Source organism: Phyllostomus hastatus, unplaced genomic scaffold (assembly GCF_019186645.2).
Source record: "Phyllostomus hastatus isolate PE091 unplaced genomic scaffold, TTU_PhHast_1.1 phas_scaffold_501, whole genome shotgun sequence".
Lineage (NCBI taxonomy): Eukaryota > Metazoa > Chordata > Mammalia > Chiroptera > Phyllostomidae > Phyllostomus > Phyllostomus hastatus.
In genome coordinates this window covers 316,902-329,981 of record NW_025334033.1, presented here as the reverse complement: position 1 = coordinate 329,981, position 13,080 = coordinate 316,902, and the positions used below count along the sequence as shown (strand labels likewise).

General features: G+C 39.1%; 1 protein-coding gene and 2 non-coding genes across 9 annotated transcripts in view; all 3 read right to left on the bottom strand.

The window, feature by feature from the left end:
- CHD8 (chromodomain helicase DNA binding protein 8) overlaps positions 1-13,080 on the bottom strand; it is a 62,679-nt gene that overhangs the window by 4,398 nt on the left and 45,201 nt on the right. For 6 of the 7 annotated variants that reach the window (XM_045822370.1, XM_045822369.1, XM_045822375.1 and 3 more), the window contains exons 17-34: positions 12,455-12,665; positions 12,029-12,224; positions 11,351-11,518; positions 10,975-11,154; positions 10,092-10,202; positions 9,552-9,748; positions 9,100-9,299; positions 8,839-9,019; positions 8,659-8,748; positions 7,356-7,459; positions 6,069-6,198; positions 4,945-5,020; positions 4,455-4,509; positions 4,069-4,276; positions 3,160-3,368; positions 2,347-3,066; positions 1,986-2,137; positions 1,400-1,705 (exon numbers count right to left, since the gene is read on the bottom strand). In XM_045822370.1, the coding sequence (XP_045678326.1) occupies positions 1,400-1,705; positions 1,986-2,137; positions 2,347-3,066; positions 3,160-3,368; positions 4,069-4,276; positions 4,455-4,509; positions 4,945-5,020; positions 6,069-6,198; positions 7,356-7,459; positions 8,659-8,748; positions 8,839-9,019; positions 9,100-9,299; positions 9,552-9,748; positions 10,092-10,202; positions 10,975-11,154; positions 11,351-11,518; positions 12,029-12,224; positions 12,455-12,665 (3,494 nt within the window). The remainder of the gene's footprint in view (positions 1-1,399; positions 1,706-1,985; positions 2,138-2,346; positions 3,067-3,159; positions 3,369-4,068; positions 4,277-4,454; positions 4,510-4,944; positions 5,021-6,068; positions 6,199-7,355; positions 7,460-8,658; positions 8,749-8,838; positions 9,020-9,099; positions 9,300-9,551; positions 9,749-10,091; positions 10,203-10,974; positions 11,155-11,350; positions 11,519-12,028; positions 12,225-12,454; positions 12,666-13,080) is intronic. The other variant, XM_045822372.1, reaches the window with a different exon arrangement.
- On the bottom strand, positions 202-311 carry LOC123809029. The gene has a single exon (XR_006783905.1). It is a non-coding gene; the product is annotated as a small nucleolar RNA U6-53/MBII-28 (small nucleolar RNA).
- LOC123809028 lies at positions 5,539-5,648 on the bottom strand. The gene has a single exon (XR_006783904.1). It is a non-coding gene; the product is annotated as a small nucleolar RNA U6-53/MBII-28 (small nucleolar RNA).

Here is a 13,080-nt window from a genome sequence, read left to right as displayed (position 1 = left end):
ACAACCCACCCACCCAAGATGTCATATGGCACAACATAGCACATGTTTTTAAAGTAAAAATTAAGCTTTGGGGGACCTGGGGTAAGAATTATCTTCTGGCTCAATGATGGTGAGAAGGCCACTGAACTAAAGGGTAGAAATTAGAAACATAACAAAAGATATACACTTTCTCTTTAGAATTGGTTCACTTCTTGACCTAGTGTCCCTTAGGTGGCTTTAAGAGAAGCAGAATGTATCTCAGCAACACTGGATGCAGGGTAAAATCCCGCTACCTGGTATTTCAGTATTAGCATGGAAACTCATTACAGGGGCAAAATCCTGTTATTCCTGTCACATACTACTGGGTTGACCAAAAGTCTGTTACATTTTTCCTGTAAAATAAAAGACACATTTTTTTCATTTTAACCAGTAACTTTATTGATTTGGATTTCTTAAGTATGCCAGCTATATCCTGCTATTGGCTTCTAGTAGGTAGTGGCCAGGAGTGCTGCTAAACATCTTCTAATACATTAAGAGCTCCACAGCAAAGCATTATTTGGCCAAAATGTCAATAGTACCAAGAAAGTTTGCAAACCACTTTTGACAAGTCTGATCAGTCACAGCACCTTCTGCATATACTGCACAAATCTTTTTTTTTGCATTTCAGCTGCATTTTTACCTTTCTTGAAATAATAAAGCATAATACACCAAAAATATTGCACATTTTCTTTCATCTTCAATATTAAACTGGCTGCACAAAAATTCACCAATTTTGATGTTTTTTAAAAAAATGTATGCGGATATGACAGCTGTCATAATATAATCTAACAAAATTATTTCATATGAAGTTAAAGACACCTAACCACTACTAGAACCATTATACAGAAAAAAAATGTAACAGACTTTTTGACCAACCCGATAATTAAAGAAATTTTTCTTGTTGCATACTTAAAAACCAGCTAAGAGTTCAGTAATGGAAGAGGATCAGGAAAAATAAAAATTTCCATCTACAGAGTAACACTTTTAATTTCAGTACAGATGAGTCCTTTTTAACTTAGTAGGCCCATAATACTTAAGTGTCATTTTATCAGCTTTCCCACAATTTAAATTGTTAAAATTTAAAAATTTTACTAGGTTTCTAAGATCTAGAAACAAGCCACTCAATAGAAGCCTCTGCCAATTAAACTTCTTTAAAAAGTACAGTTTCTTTTAATCTAGTCCTCAGGACTAGGAGATACAAGCCATAAAGGGAGATCCCTTCCTTTACTGCAATGACTTTTCCTACATGGATCTTTGAGAACTCTTATTTTTTTCTCTCCTCTCATTTTTAAAAATAGGTAACCAAATGAGTTTAGTGAAACTAGTTAGCAAGAACTGTAGCCTCCTTTCCCACTTCCCAATACCTAAATGCTAAGCTTACATCTTTGATCTGAACTGTAAACTCCTTCTCATCCATGCCTCGGCGCAGTTTGGTGAACTGAGCTGCAGCTGTGGTGGTAACTGCAGACACTTCCTCCTCTGCCATGGAAGCTGCACTGCTACTTCGTGGTGTGGGGACTGGAGAATCACCATATTCTCCTGGAGTCAATAAGGGACTGTCTAGCAAGTGGTTGCCTGGCTCCAAAATTCCTCCTGTCATCATTTCCTGGCTCCGGCGGCTAGAAGGCCACTTCCCTGAGAGTACAGCCTGGCAGACGAGGTCAATGCGGTTTATCAGGACACGATCCTGAGTGGGAAAAAGAAATCAATACCAGTGTTAGGGCCCAAGTGCTAGCTATGTAATTCTGTGACAGACAATAATGCCATCATTATCAGGATGGGTAAAATCATAAGGCAGAAAGGAGGGAGGTTAACAGTATCAGATTCCTAAATCAACTGGAAAGAATTTCATAAAAAAAACTTGTAGCACTAAAACACAACCAGAGAAACCAGAGACAGCTGTTCCTTGTTCCCTGTGAGTTACACGGTATTTCTAAACTCTACATTTCAAGGAATGAGGTTGTTACCTTGGGCCACTCAGAGGCTCTTTGTCTTTCTTGTAGCAGCAGAAGCTCAGGGGTCATTTGTTCTCCGTCTTCATTTGGGAATCCATCTTGGGACATAGTAAGGGACAGGAGACTCTCTTCATCATAAAGCTTTGAGTGGGACCGGTCAGCAGCTAGAGATCACACAGAATATGTGAGCAAACATAAAAAAACAGTTATATAGGAATGGTACTATATAGGCTTTAAATAAACACCCAAAGAATTTTGATATTCTATCAAATCAAAATCCAAATCTCCCTCAGAGGATGCATTTAGAAAAGAAGGGAAAAAGTGGAGAGGAATAATAGGGAAGAACTCCCAAAAGACTGTCACATATACTCACTTAGCTTTTCTTCCTTCTCATCCTCACTCTCATCAGTGCTGGAGCTGGAGCTGGATGAAGATGAGGAAGAAGAGGATGATGGTGAGAGCTTACTCAAGTCTAGCTCAGAGTCTGAATCATCCTCATCCTCCAGTTTGACTGGTGGGACACTCCGGGAAACCAGAGGGGTAGTATCAGAGGGGGATACTCGCATCTCATAGACTTGAGGGGTTGCTCGGTTCCTGGCCACCACTTCATGCTCTAGCTTTAAAGTTAGACTGTCCAGACTAGGGTCCTGTGCAGCCATCTCCTCGGGTGGCTTTTCAGCAGGAGCTTCTGGGCGCAGGGGCAATGGTGAGGCAGTACGCGAAGTATACTGCTGGTGTAGCAGTGGCGTAGAGCAGCGTGATAGGGAGGGAGCTGGTGCTCCTGCCTGATGGTTCTGCATGTAATTCATTCGGGCAGCCAGAAAAGAGAAGTCTGGGTCCTGCATAATGTTGCAGTCTGTTTGGCTCACCCCATGGCGGGCTGCCCCTCTTAGAAGCTCCCCATCATGTCGAACAGGCTCCCACCACTTGGGCAATTCAGGACCTGGAGGCTGACATAACGCCAACCGGTCTTCTAAAAGGGGGTGGCATAAAACTTGTTCCCGTAGGCGCCGAAGCAATTCAATACGGTAGAGAGTCCGTGAAGCCCTCTCCTCAGTGATGGGCTCAATAAACAGATTAGGGTCCGGAGGCTCTGTAAGAGATAGCAGGGGAAGGAGAAGTGAACCAAGAGCTGGTTCTGTCACCATCCATCACCATTTGTCCCCAAATCACTAATCTTGCTTACCATCTCCAGCTGCTGGGGGAAGGCGGCACACTTGGCGGCACATGGCCACAAAGCCATGGAAATACTTGGTAAGGCTTTCATCTGTCTTTTTGTCCAGTCGAGCAAAAGTGCGGAAGCGATCCCAATGGAACTGCATGGTGTCAGGGTCATACTCCACACCAAAGGTAGACACTACTCGATAGAAATCAGTCTGTTCACGCCTTGTCCATCTACAAAGGGAAGAGGAATCAGACAATAGTGATTAGAAGAACACATGGAAACTGGTTACTCCTTAGTGCAATTTAAAGTATTTTGCTGTGTATAATACACACCCACATTTTTGGTACAAACTTTCAGGAAAAAGTATCTTTCATTTTAATTTTTAAATTCAATTATTTTATACTTAGATACCTGGGTTTTTTTGTATTATAAAGGAATTTCAGCATTTATTTTTGAACATATTATGGTACAAGAGATTTTATGTAACAATTACAAAATAAGAACATACAAGGTATTTTGGGTACTACCCATGTATAAATGCACATCCTTATTTTTCCCTCAAAAATTTCAGCAAAAAAGTGTGCACTATATACAGCAAATTATGGTATTTGAACACACAAAAATTGAAAGTAGAGGCCCAGGAGACAGCAGAAGAGGTAGTGAGAGGTACTATGTAACATGGAAGCATAAGCAAGCAAAGGGGAAAAATGATGTGGGCAAATAATGAGAATGACTATACAGGAGATCTTCCTGGGAGTTACGATTATGCAGAAAGTGAAGTTTTTGTCACAGAGGTGTAACAATTATGGGGAAAGAAGATGGTCCCTCTTAGTCAATTCCAAATAGTTTCTTCCTAAGATAGTTTTCAATATAGGGCTTATAGTTGAAGACAAGCTTACAGTTCAGCCCAAATTCCCAGCCATATTTTACCGCTGCTGTTTTTCCCGCCGTGCAATTTCTTTCAGCTTGAATGCTGCCTCACAACGCCTCCTTCTCCGGTCCCCACGTTCTGCAGCCTCTATCTTCATCTGTTCTCTCTTGTAGCTACGCTGATAGGCTGTAACTAGGCGCCGAAGCCTAGCTGTCAGAGCAGAGCCTGGAGGCCAGAATAGATGGCCTGGCTGTTGGGTTACCTGGGCTGTGGGAACCAAAGTTAAATGAACAAGAAGTACAGGAAAAATAGTAGAGATAATGGTTATACTTCAACCCACCCAAAGGCAAAGCTCTTACAAATCCCAGGATAGGACAGAATTTAATCAATAATACCCCAAACCCACCACCCCACACAAATTGTACTAGTTCATCTAGAAGTTTACCTTCATCTCCATCAATCACTGAGATCTCCTCATCCATCATCATCAAGGGATCACCCTAGAGAAGGAGATCCACCCCACAGGATGGAGGGGGAGGGGAAGGGGGGGAAGTTGGTACTCTGAAATCACTCTCTCATGTGCATCCTTCTATGGTACCAAGGGATCAAGAAAAATCTGAGGAACCCTCACAAAAAATTGGAAGCAACCAAGTCAAAGAATAAGAAAGTCCTTATTAATGGCTTAAAGAAAACAGGACTAAGGAATTTATTTAAAAAATATCTTCCAATGACCAGCTTGAGTCCCACCTCTTCCACAAAGTCATCCCTGATCTCCCCTAGTTGGCATTATAATCCTCTCCATTAATATTTTATACTCTCAAATGACAATTATATTTTGTACTATAAATTAATAAGCATACTTCAAGGGTTTAAAGAATGGGAGAATGTTTAACTATTTAGTCATAGAGAAAATAGACTTAAATGAGAATCCTCACCTCATCATCTTGGTCCTTAGGGGGACCCTGGAGTGGTTTATATTCAGGATCTTCACAATCCTTATCAAAGTCAACCCTAAAATTATCCAGAGGCATTAGCAAATGTTAGCAATGTATCTTCTTTCACTAAGAGGAACCTAGGATGAAGAGCTAGACAAATATACACTCCACCATGGAACAGTTTTTTCTTTTGTGCTGGAAGGAATGGCAGGTCAGATCCTAAGGTCGGAGTAAGTTGGGTATAGCATCAACAGAATAAAGACTAGGAAAAATTGATGAAGTGCACTCTAACTTGCTTTAATTTGAAACGAGACACTGACCAACACACTTGCTGTCTTTTCATAGCCCTTTTTATTACTTAACCCATTTCCCACCTCCTTCTCAACTTTTTATTTTTATTTCACTTGAATGGCCCACACTTATTTCTATTACTTTGCTCTACTGAGCAGAAGGGTGATATGATAAATGATTTGCAATGAATAAATGGCCCACTTTCCTTTGCAGGTCCTTCATTAAGCAAACTGAGTTTGTGATCATCAAAGAGAAAGCTCTCAATCATGAAGGTGTGTGGGTTTTAAGCCAAGTCTTTCACATGCCCCTCAGGTCTCCATATGAGAAGTTTTGTTAAACTCACTGGCACCCAAACCAGGGCAAGAATGCCCTACCTGGTGGCTCAGTATTAGCATGGCAACTCATCACTGAGGCATGTACAGGCAGAGTATTGCTTTATGGGTCAACCCTTGATAGACGATGAACCAGAGCTAAAATTTCCTGAATCTTTACCACATAAGAGTCACGAAAGAAGACCTGCTATCCTCTCAACTACTCTGGCTTTACAGAAAAGCATTGCAAAGAAAAATGGACAGAACAACTAATAAGCCATTTATGAGTAACATTAATTTTCACCTTAGTTTCATCTTATGGCAATGCATGGTTTTAGACCAGTTTATGGAGTCCTTTCTGCTGGTCTCACTCTTTGTTAAGAATTTATCATTCATAAGTATAACCACCACTAAGAATCCCAATGGGTTCAGTCAAGGCTAGTGTCATCTCTTAGCACAAGCAACCAATAGCCTTTATAGGGCAGACTCAGCACTTTAAGAGAACGGAACACCAGTGCTCACCCTTCTACTATGTCAGAGAAATTATCCAACACTCGATGTTCTGCTGCAATAGCTTTGTCATCTGGTCGGCCAGCCTTTTCCAGGAAGCATAAAGCTGGGTCTGCCCTCATGGTGTTATATTTTTCATAGCCTAGAAGAAAAAAGGCCATAAACTGAAGAAAATTATAGATTTGTTTTGCCTTTATGCTTATTTTATATGCAGCTGGAATAAGTAAGAGCATATGGGCTACTTTGCTCACAATGCAAAATACAATTTAAGTGTTAACTTGGACAGCTGGTGGGTTATATTACTATATTTAACGTTTCTATATGAATTTAGAGTTATAAAGTGCTTGAATACCAATTATTGAAGATAGGAATTTAATGACTGTGTAAAATGGTAATAGATTTACAAGCCATTTAACTGATAGTCTTTCTACTATTCTTACTACATAGATGAAAAACTAAAAAACAAACAATTTAAGGAATAGCCATGAACTGTCAAATAAAGGATAAAAAACTTGTACTTACAGACACTGAACTTTTGATTAATGGTAAATGAATGAACACACTTCAGGATGTTTGTACTCTTCTAAACTTCTGTGTCTCATAAGTAAATCTAAGACCACAAATGCTAATGCTTTTTCTTATCCCATTAAATTTTTCAAAAACACGTGGATCAGTGCCATTACTTTTACCTTACAGAGGTAAACAGAAAACTATCTTTTTTTAGAAATCCTCACCCAATGACACTTTTAATTGCTTTTAGAGAGGAAGGGGGAGAGAGAGAAATATTGATATGAGAGAGAGAGAGAAGCCATCAACTGATTGCCTCCCGTACATGCCCAGACCAGAGATTGAACCTGCAGCCTGTTGTCTGCACCTACATCAAAGTGACTGCTACACATTTAAACAAATGAGATGTTATACAAATAGAACACCTTCAGCAAGCCGCAGCAAAGTCATATAAATTAACCACAGTCAATGACAGTGAGCGCATTATTACCTCCCCTGATTTGTGGAGCCTTAACCTAGATGCTACAATATACAGATTGGTAATACTTATTAGAGAACAGATGGAAGACTCCCTGAATGTGGATTTAACTATCCATCTGGTCTTTCTTGAACATCTATTTATAGAGATGAATTGCTCTGCTCTGGATATTTAAGAAGTAGATTCCCACTCAAATATAAGTTTATTGAAGATCAATCACAGAACTCAATTAGTGGTCATGAGCATTTTTCTAAATATTCCATCTGTGGACATAAATCTACAACAGGAAAGAAATACTCAGAGAAGGAACCTACCATGCTTAAACACGCCAATGAGCAGGGACTTGTCAGCCTCACTGTCCCACCACGTTGTTGGAACCTCCAGCTGATCCACTACTGGGAACCATATGTCAATCTCACTAAAGGTATAAGAGGGTAACACCAAAAAAATCAAAAAGGAAACTGAAAAATAAAATGCCACATTTCTATCCAAGAAGACAGACAACTAACATTATACTTGGGGGAAGGAAGATTATAAATATTACCTAGATGTTGGTAAAGTTAAAGGGTGTATTAAAAATGTTAACGATAATAATCCTAACTTGGAGGGAATCTATTAATGTTACCATAGGCAAGAAAAGGGATGGAAGGTGTAAATAAAAAGCCTAGAAAACAAGATGGCAGAATTAAATAGAAAAAAATGCAAAAGTTGAACTCTTATCAAGAGAAGGATATTTAATTTTATCATTAATCATCATGTGAATCTTGAATTTGTAATTAAACATTTTTCCTTTAGAGGGAAAAAAGGTATAACAGGGCAGAGTGAGCACAGCAATATAGGAAATTAAAATGATAATCCTTGGAGAGATTACTACAAGTATCATCTTTTATTGTTAATTTAAATGCTCATGCAGCCATTTCCTTCTACTGGTATCAGGTACAGAATTAAAGACCCAGTATATAAATTTTAATTATCAGGTAATCCCAAGATATTGGGTTGGACAAAAAGTCCATTACATTTTTTCCATATGATGGCTCTAGTAGTGCTTAGCTGTCTTTAACTTCATTTGAAACAATTTTGCTAGACTGTATTTTGACAGCTGTCATATCAGCATATAGTTTAAAAAACGTATCAAAATTAGTAAATTGTTCTGCCTTTTTAATATTGAAGATGGAAGAAAATGTGCAACATTTTTGGCATATTATGCTTTATTACTTCAAGAAAGGTAAAAATGCAACTGAAATGCAAAAAAAAGATTTGTGTAGTATATAGAGAAGGTGCTGTGACTGCTTGAACTTTTCAAAAGTGTTTTTGCAAACTTTCTTGGTACTAATGACATTTGGCCAAATAATGCTTTGCTATGAAGCTGTCTTATGCATTAGAAGATATTTACCAGCACCCTGGCCTCTACCCACTAGAAGCCAACAGCAGGAGATAGCCAGTATACTCAAAATATCCAAATCAATAAGGTTACTGGTTAAAATGAAAAAATGTGTCTTTTATTTTATAGAAAAAATGTAATGGGCTTTTTGGCCAACCCAACAGTAGAAAAATATAAGCAAAGCAATCTTTTCTTCAATAAGGCATGGCATGAAGAAAAATATACCAGAACTTTACCTTGCAATGGCACCCCCTAACACCTTCTCTGCCTGGTCTCCAATCACCTCCTGCCTCAGATAATATAGCATTCGTACCCGTAATAGCACCCTATAAAGGAGAAACGAAGAGCTGGCTCAATAAGGGTGGAGAAAATTCGAGGTGAAAAATGCTTTAGTCTTTGCTAAATTCTATTCTTACTTATTACACTGATGTTTCAAGTGCTTCTTATAACTTTCATCTTGGAACAGAGTATCAGGGTTATATTTCCGGATCCAATCTGCCTTATGGATATCAAAAGTGCTTTGTGACTTTACTTTTTTCCCCTTGCGTCCACGGGGCACAGGGATAGATAGACCTGGGGAAGGGGAGACATTGAAGACTTGGATTGAGAAAACCCTTTGGACCTGAAAAGGATTAGATAACCTACAGAAAAATTAAAAGTAAAGAATTGATAATTACCTGAATGATTCTGCAATTCTTTTGTCTTGCCATTTTCAGCAGGGCTAATCAAGTCCCAAATGAAGCCTTTGATATTTTCATCACCACGGTAGTGTAGAAGACAGTACACTAGGATGGCTCGGCAAATTGTCTCCACATCTCGTTCAGTCATACGTCGCTTGAAGCGTCCATGAGACAAGATATCTCGCCATCGTCCCCAACTAGAAAAACAGAAAGGAAATTGTATCAATATATTCCATGAGACTCTAATTCAATGACGTTCCCCAGTCACCCAGAATCACATCTCCCCAAAGGTGGAAGACAAAAAGATCTTGGGAAAATATGGTAACAAAATAATGGAATAAAGTTTTTCCATTATCCCCCTCTTTGAAAGCTCCAATCTGAAAGGCCAACAGTGTGTCTATCAGAGAGGATGAAGATGCACAACCTCTAATGGCAAGGTGGGTTCTTACCCATATACCAGTAGGTGTTTTTCCACCCGAAAGCAGTCAGTTCGCCCATAGGTATGATGACGGTCATGCCGGCGAGAGCGTGGCCGTTCATCGTCATCACTTTCCAAATCAGAGAATTCCACCAAGTCGTCATCTTTCAGAGTGCTGAAGTGGCGAGTCTGTTTTCGTACTCTAGGTGTGTCAATCACCAAGTTATTCTATGCAAAGAACAGAAGAAGTAACTCTATGATATGATCATGCGAAAAGCATGAAGACAATCATAGATTGAAATAGCCTTGCATATAATATTTGTAGATACTCAAAGAGATATATATATTTTTAGGACATACAAATTAATATAAGAACTCAGGAAGCAAAATTAAGTAGTAGGTATCTAAGCAGTTTTCTGGGGCCTACTAGGTAAAGTTTTTACAATGGCCCTTACATATAATACACCATCATAAATCAAGGTCAGCATCTAAGAATCAGGGCAGCTATAAAGGTTCCTGAGAGTACTGTGCCTTCTGCATTATTTCCTCCCTATAGGAAAAGGAAGCTCACCTTGCTATTGAGTAGGTCCATATCAAGGTCAGCCTTTTTGGCCCACTTTTGCCAAAAGTTGGGGTCATCCAGAGAAATATCTGTCCTATTTTCAGAAGCAACAAAGCTTGCCTAGTGAAGAACAAAGGAACAGAGTAAAGTTGACTATATTACTGTTTTGAACAAGGGAAAACAATTATTACTTAAAAAAAAAGAAACCTATTTAGCTCTTCCCAAAAGCAGTGTGTGGTGACCTCTTGAAAATGGTTCACTCGACCCAGAAAACCCCACAAAATCATGCAAATCCAGAGGTTCAAATCTTCACATTCACTTTAAAGACCACTCATCAAACTGCCAAGGATATGCATATCTGAAAAGCCACCAGGTATCTGGTAGATGTCACTTTACAGAAGCAATGTCTGCCATGCCTTTGTTACAATGGTGGAGTTGGTAGGCGTGCCCAGGCAAAACAAAAGGGCTGGACACAGGGTTGGGGGCCCAAAAGGAGTGCTGAATTTTTGCTGCGCATGCTTAAAAATGCAGAGTAATGTCGAACTTAAGGGTCTACATACAGATTAGCTGGTCATTAGCACATGCAGGTGAACAGCGGCGCAGAACTTAAAGAGAGCTCATGGGTGGACTAACCCATACACAAGCTCTCTCTGTCATATTATGATGATCCTTACTGAAGAAGAGCAGATTGTTCCTAAACCAGAAGAGGAGGTTGTACAGAAGAAAAAGATATCCCAGAAGAAACAAAAACTTGTTGCTCAGGGCTAAGTTCAGCATAAAATAAATGCTAATAAAAGTTTTTTTTTAAATTTATGTATATATAAATGTTTTAGAGATTCCTGTGTGTGTCTCTGCTTCTCTAGCCTCTGACAGACACACAGAGAGAACATACCTTGGCAAAAGTAGAACCCTTTCCTTCAGACTCAATGGTGATAGTTGTGGTTCGTCTTAACAAGATCTGGTCAATGTCTTCTTCACAAAATTTGGACCCCTCATCATCTTCCTCCATTATGGCTGCATATGCTCCTTTTCGTAAGAGATCTTCAATTTCCTTCTTGGAGAACTGCTGGATCTACAAAATCCAATAGCAAGATGAAAAGACTACCAAAATAATATAATCTAACCATATCACATTTTAGTTTCTTGTATTTTAAGAGGTAAAAATCGAGACTCAAAATATGGCAGTCAGATTCTAGTACAAAAATAGGTTTTGTCTCCATCTGTCTCTGACCTGCTACAAACATTAGCAACAGACTAAGAGGACTCACTCCAGTAATGTTGCCATCCCGACCACTCATGGACTGAAGCACGGCTTTATCCAATCCCAGCTTGAGGCTAGCTTTATCAAACATCTCTCTCTCATAAGAATTCCGAGTAATGAGACGGTAAACTTTCACAGCTTTGCTCTGCCCAATTCGATGACAACGTGCCTGGGCCTGGTTATAAAACAATGGAAGGAAAGGACAAAAATAACATAAAATTGGGGTGATGAGGAGGGAGGGGGGAATCTCAAAATACCAATTTCACATCTATAAAGCTTCCATGAGATCAACTCAAAAGTGAAAATCAATTTCAAGATAAAATTATTACCCCATCACGTAAACCGGGGTTAGCGAACTATGGTCTTCATGACCACCCATTTCTGTAAGTAAAGTTTTAGTGCAGCATAGCCTTACCCATTCATTTGTATTCATTTATATATTGTCTATGGCTGCTTTTGTGCTTTAAGAGCAGAGATGAGTAGTGACAACAGACAATGTATGTTCCATAAAGCCTAAAACATTTAGTATCCGGTCCTTGCAAGAAAGCTTGCTGACCTCGGACCTAGACTGCCACCTTTAACTAAGTAAACTCTCTAAAGGACAAGTCTTTTCAAAGATATCCTGATCCTGTTGAAAAACCTCCCAAGTTAGGTAGTTAGTCCCTAAGACAATGATTTCTTTTACCTGCAGGTCATTTTGTGGATTCCAGTCTGAATCAAAGATGATGCAGGTATCAGCAGCTGTGAGATTAATGCCAAGTCCACCAGCTCGGGTGCACAGCAAGAAGACAAAGCGGTCTGAGTCAGGCTTGCTGAAGCGGTCAATAGCTGCCTGTCGAAGGTTACCTCTAACTCGACCATCAATACGCTCATATAAGTACCTATATGAGAGTCACAGAAAAAAATTTTAACTAAGCAGAAACATAGAGCAGAGTAGGATCAACACCAGTACCTCCCTATCTTTATTTGACCAAAACATTAACAGAAAGTTGACAATGAGAGTCTTAAATACTTCTCTTGTTCCAGTATTGATCAAAATTAAATGTTCCTACTTTTTTGCAGCCTTGTGTGGATACAGTAAACAGAAAGCAAGGGATGACTCTTTGCTTACCTCCTCTGGATTAGATAATCCTCTAGAATATCTAGGCAGCGTACCATCTGAGAGAAGATCAGAACCTTATGGCCACCAGCTTTAAGTTTTGGAAGTAACTTGTCAATAAGAACCAATTTGCCAGCTGAACGAACCATGGCCTGCAAGTGGAAGTCATGAGGTATAATATGGCAAGCTTCTCGAAATTCTGTTAGGATTTTTTCTTCTGCACCTGTCAAAAGAAAAATCAAACTTGATGGTGAGATCCAGAAAAACATACTAAGGCTATATGTTATTTAACTAGGATAAGGAAGCAAAGCAAAGAGAAATCTGACTTGAGATCAACATACCACACATAGAATTCAGCACCCAAAAAATCCTAAATCATCTTCAATTGTGTTATACAAAATATTTCAAATAAGTAAGGATTAAAATTATTAATAGGGTAAAAAAATGTAAATGTGTGGATGAAGACATGCAAACCACTATTACTACCCCACTGTCATCCAAAACAGAAACAGCAAAATGGGAGTACCAGTAAGGACATTTATCCAGAGAACAAAATGACTTGAGTGGTTATTCATGAAATTCCAAACAGCAAATCCTATTTAATTTTGGAGATTATGCAGGATCAAGAGGGTAGAAAG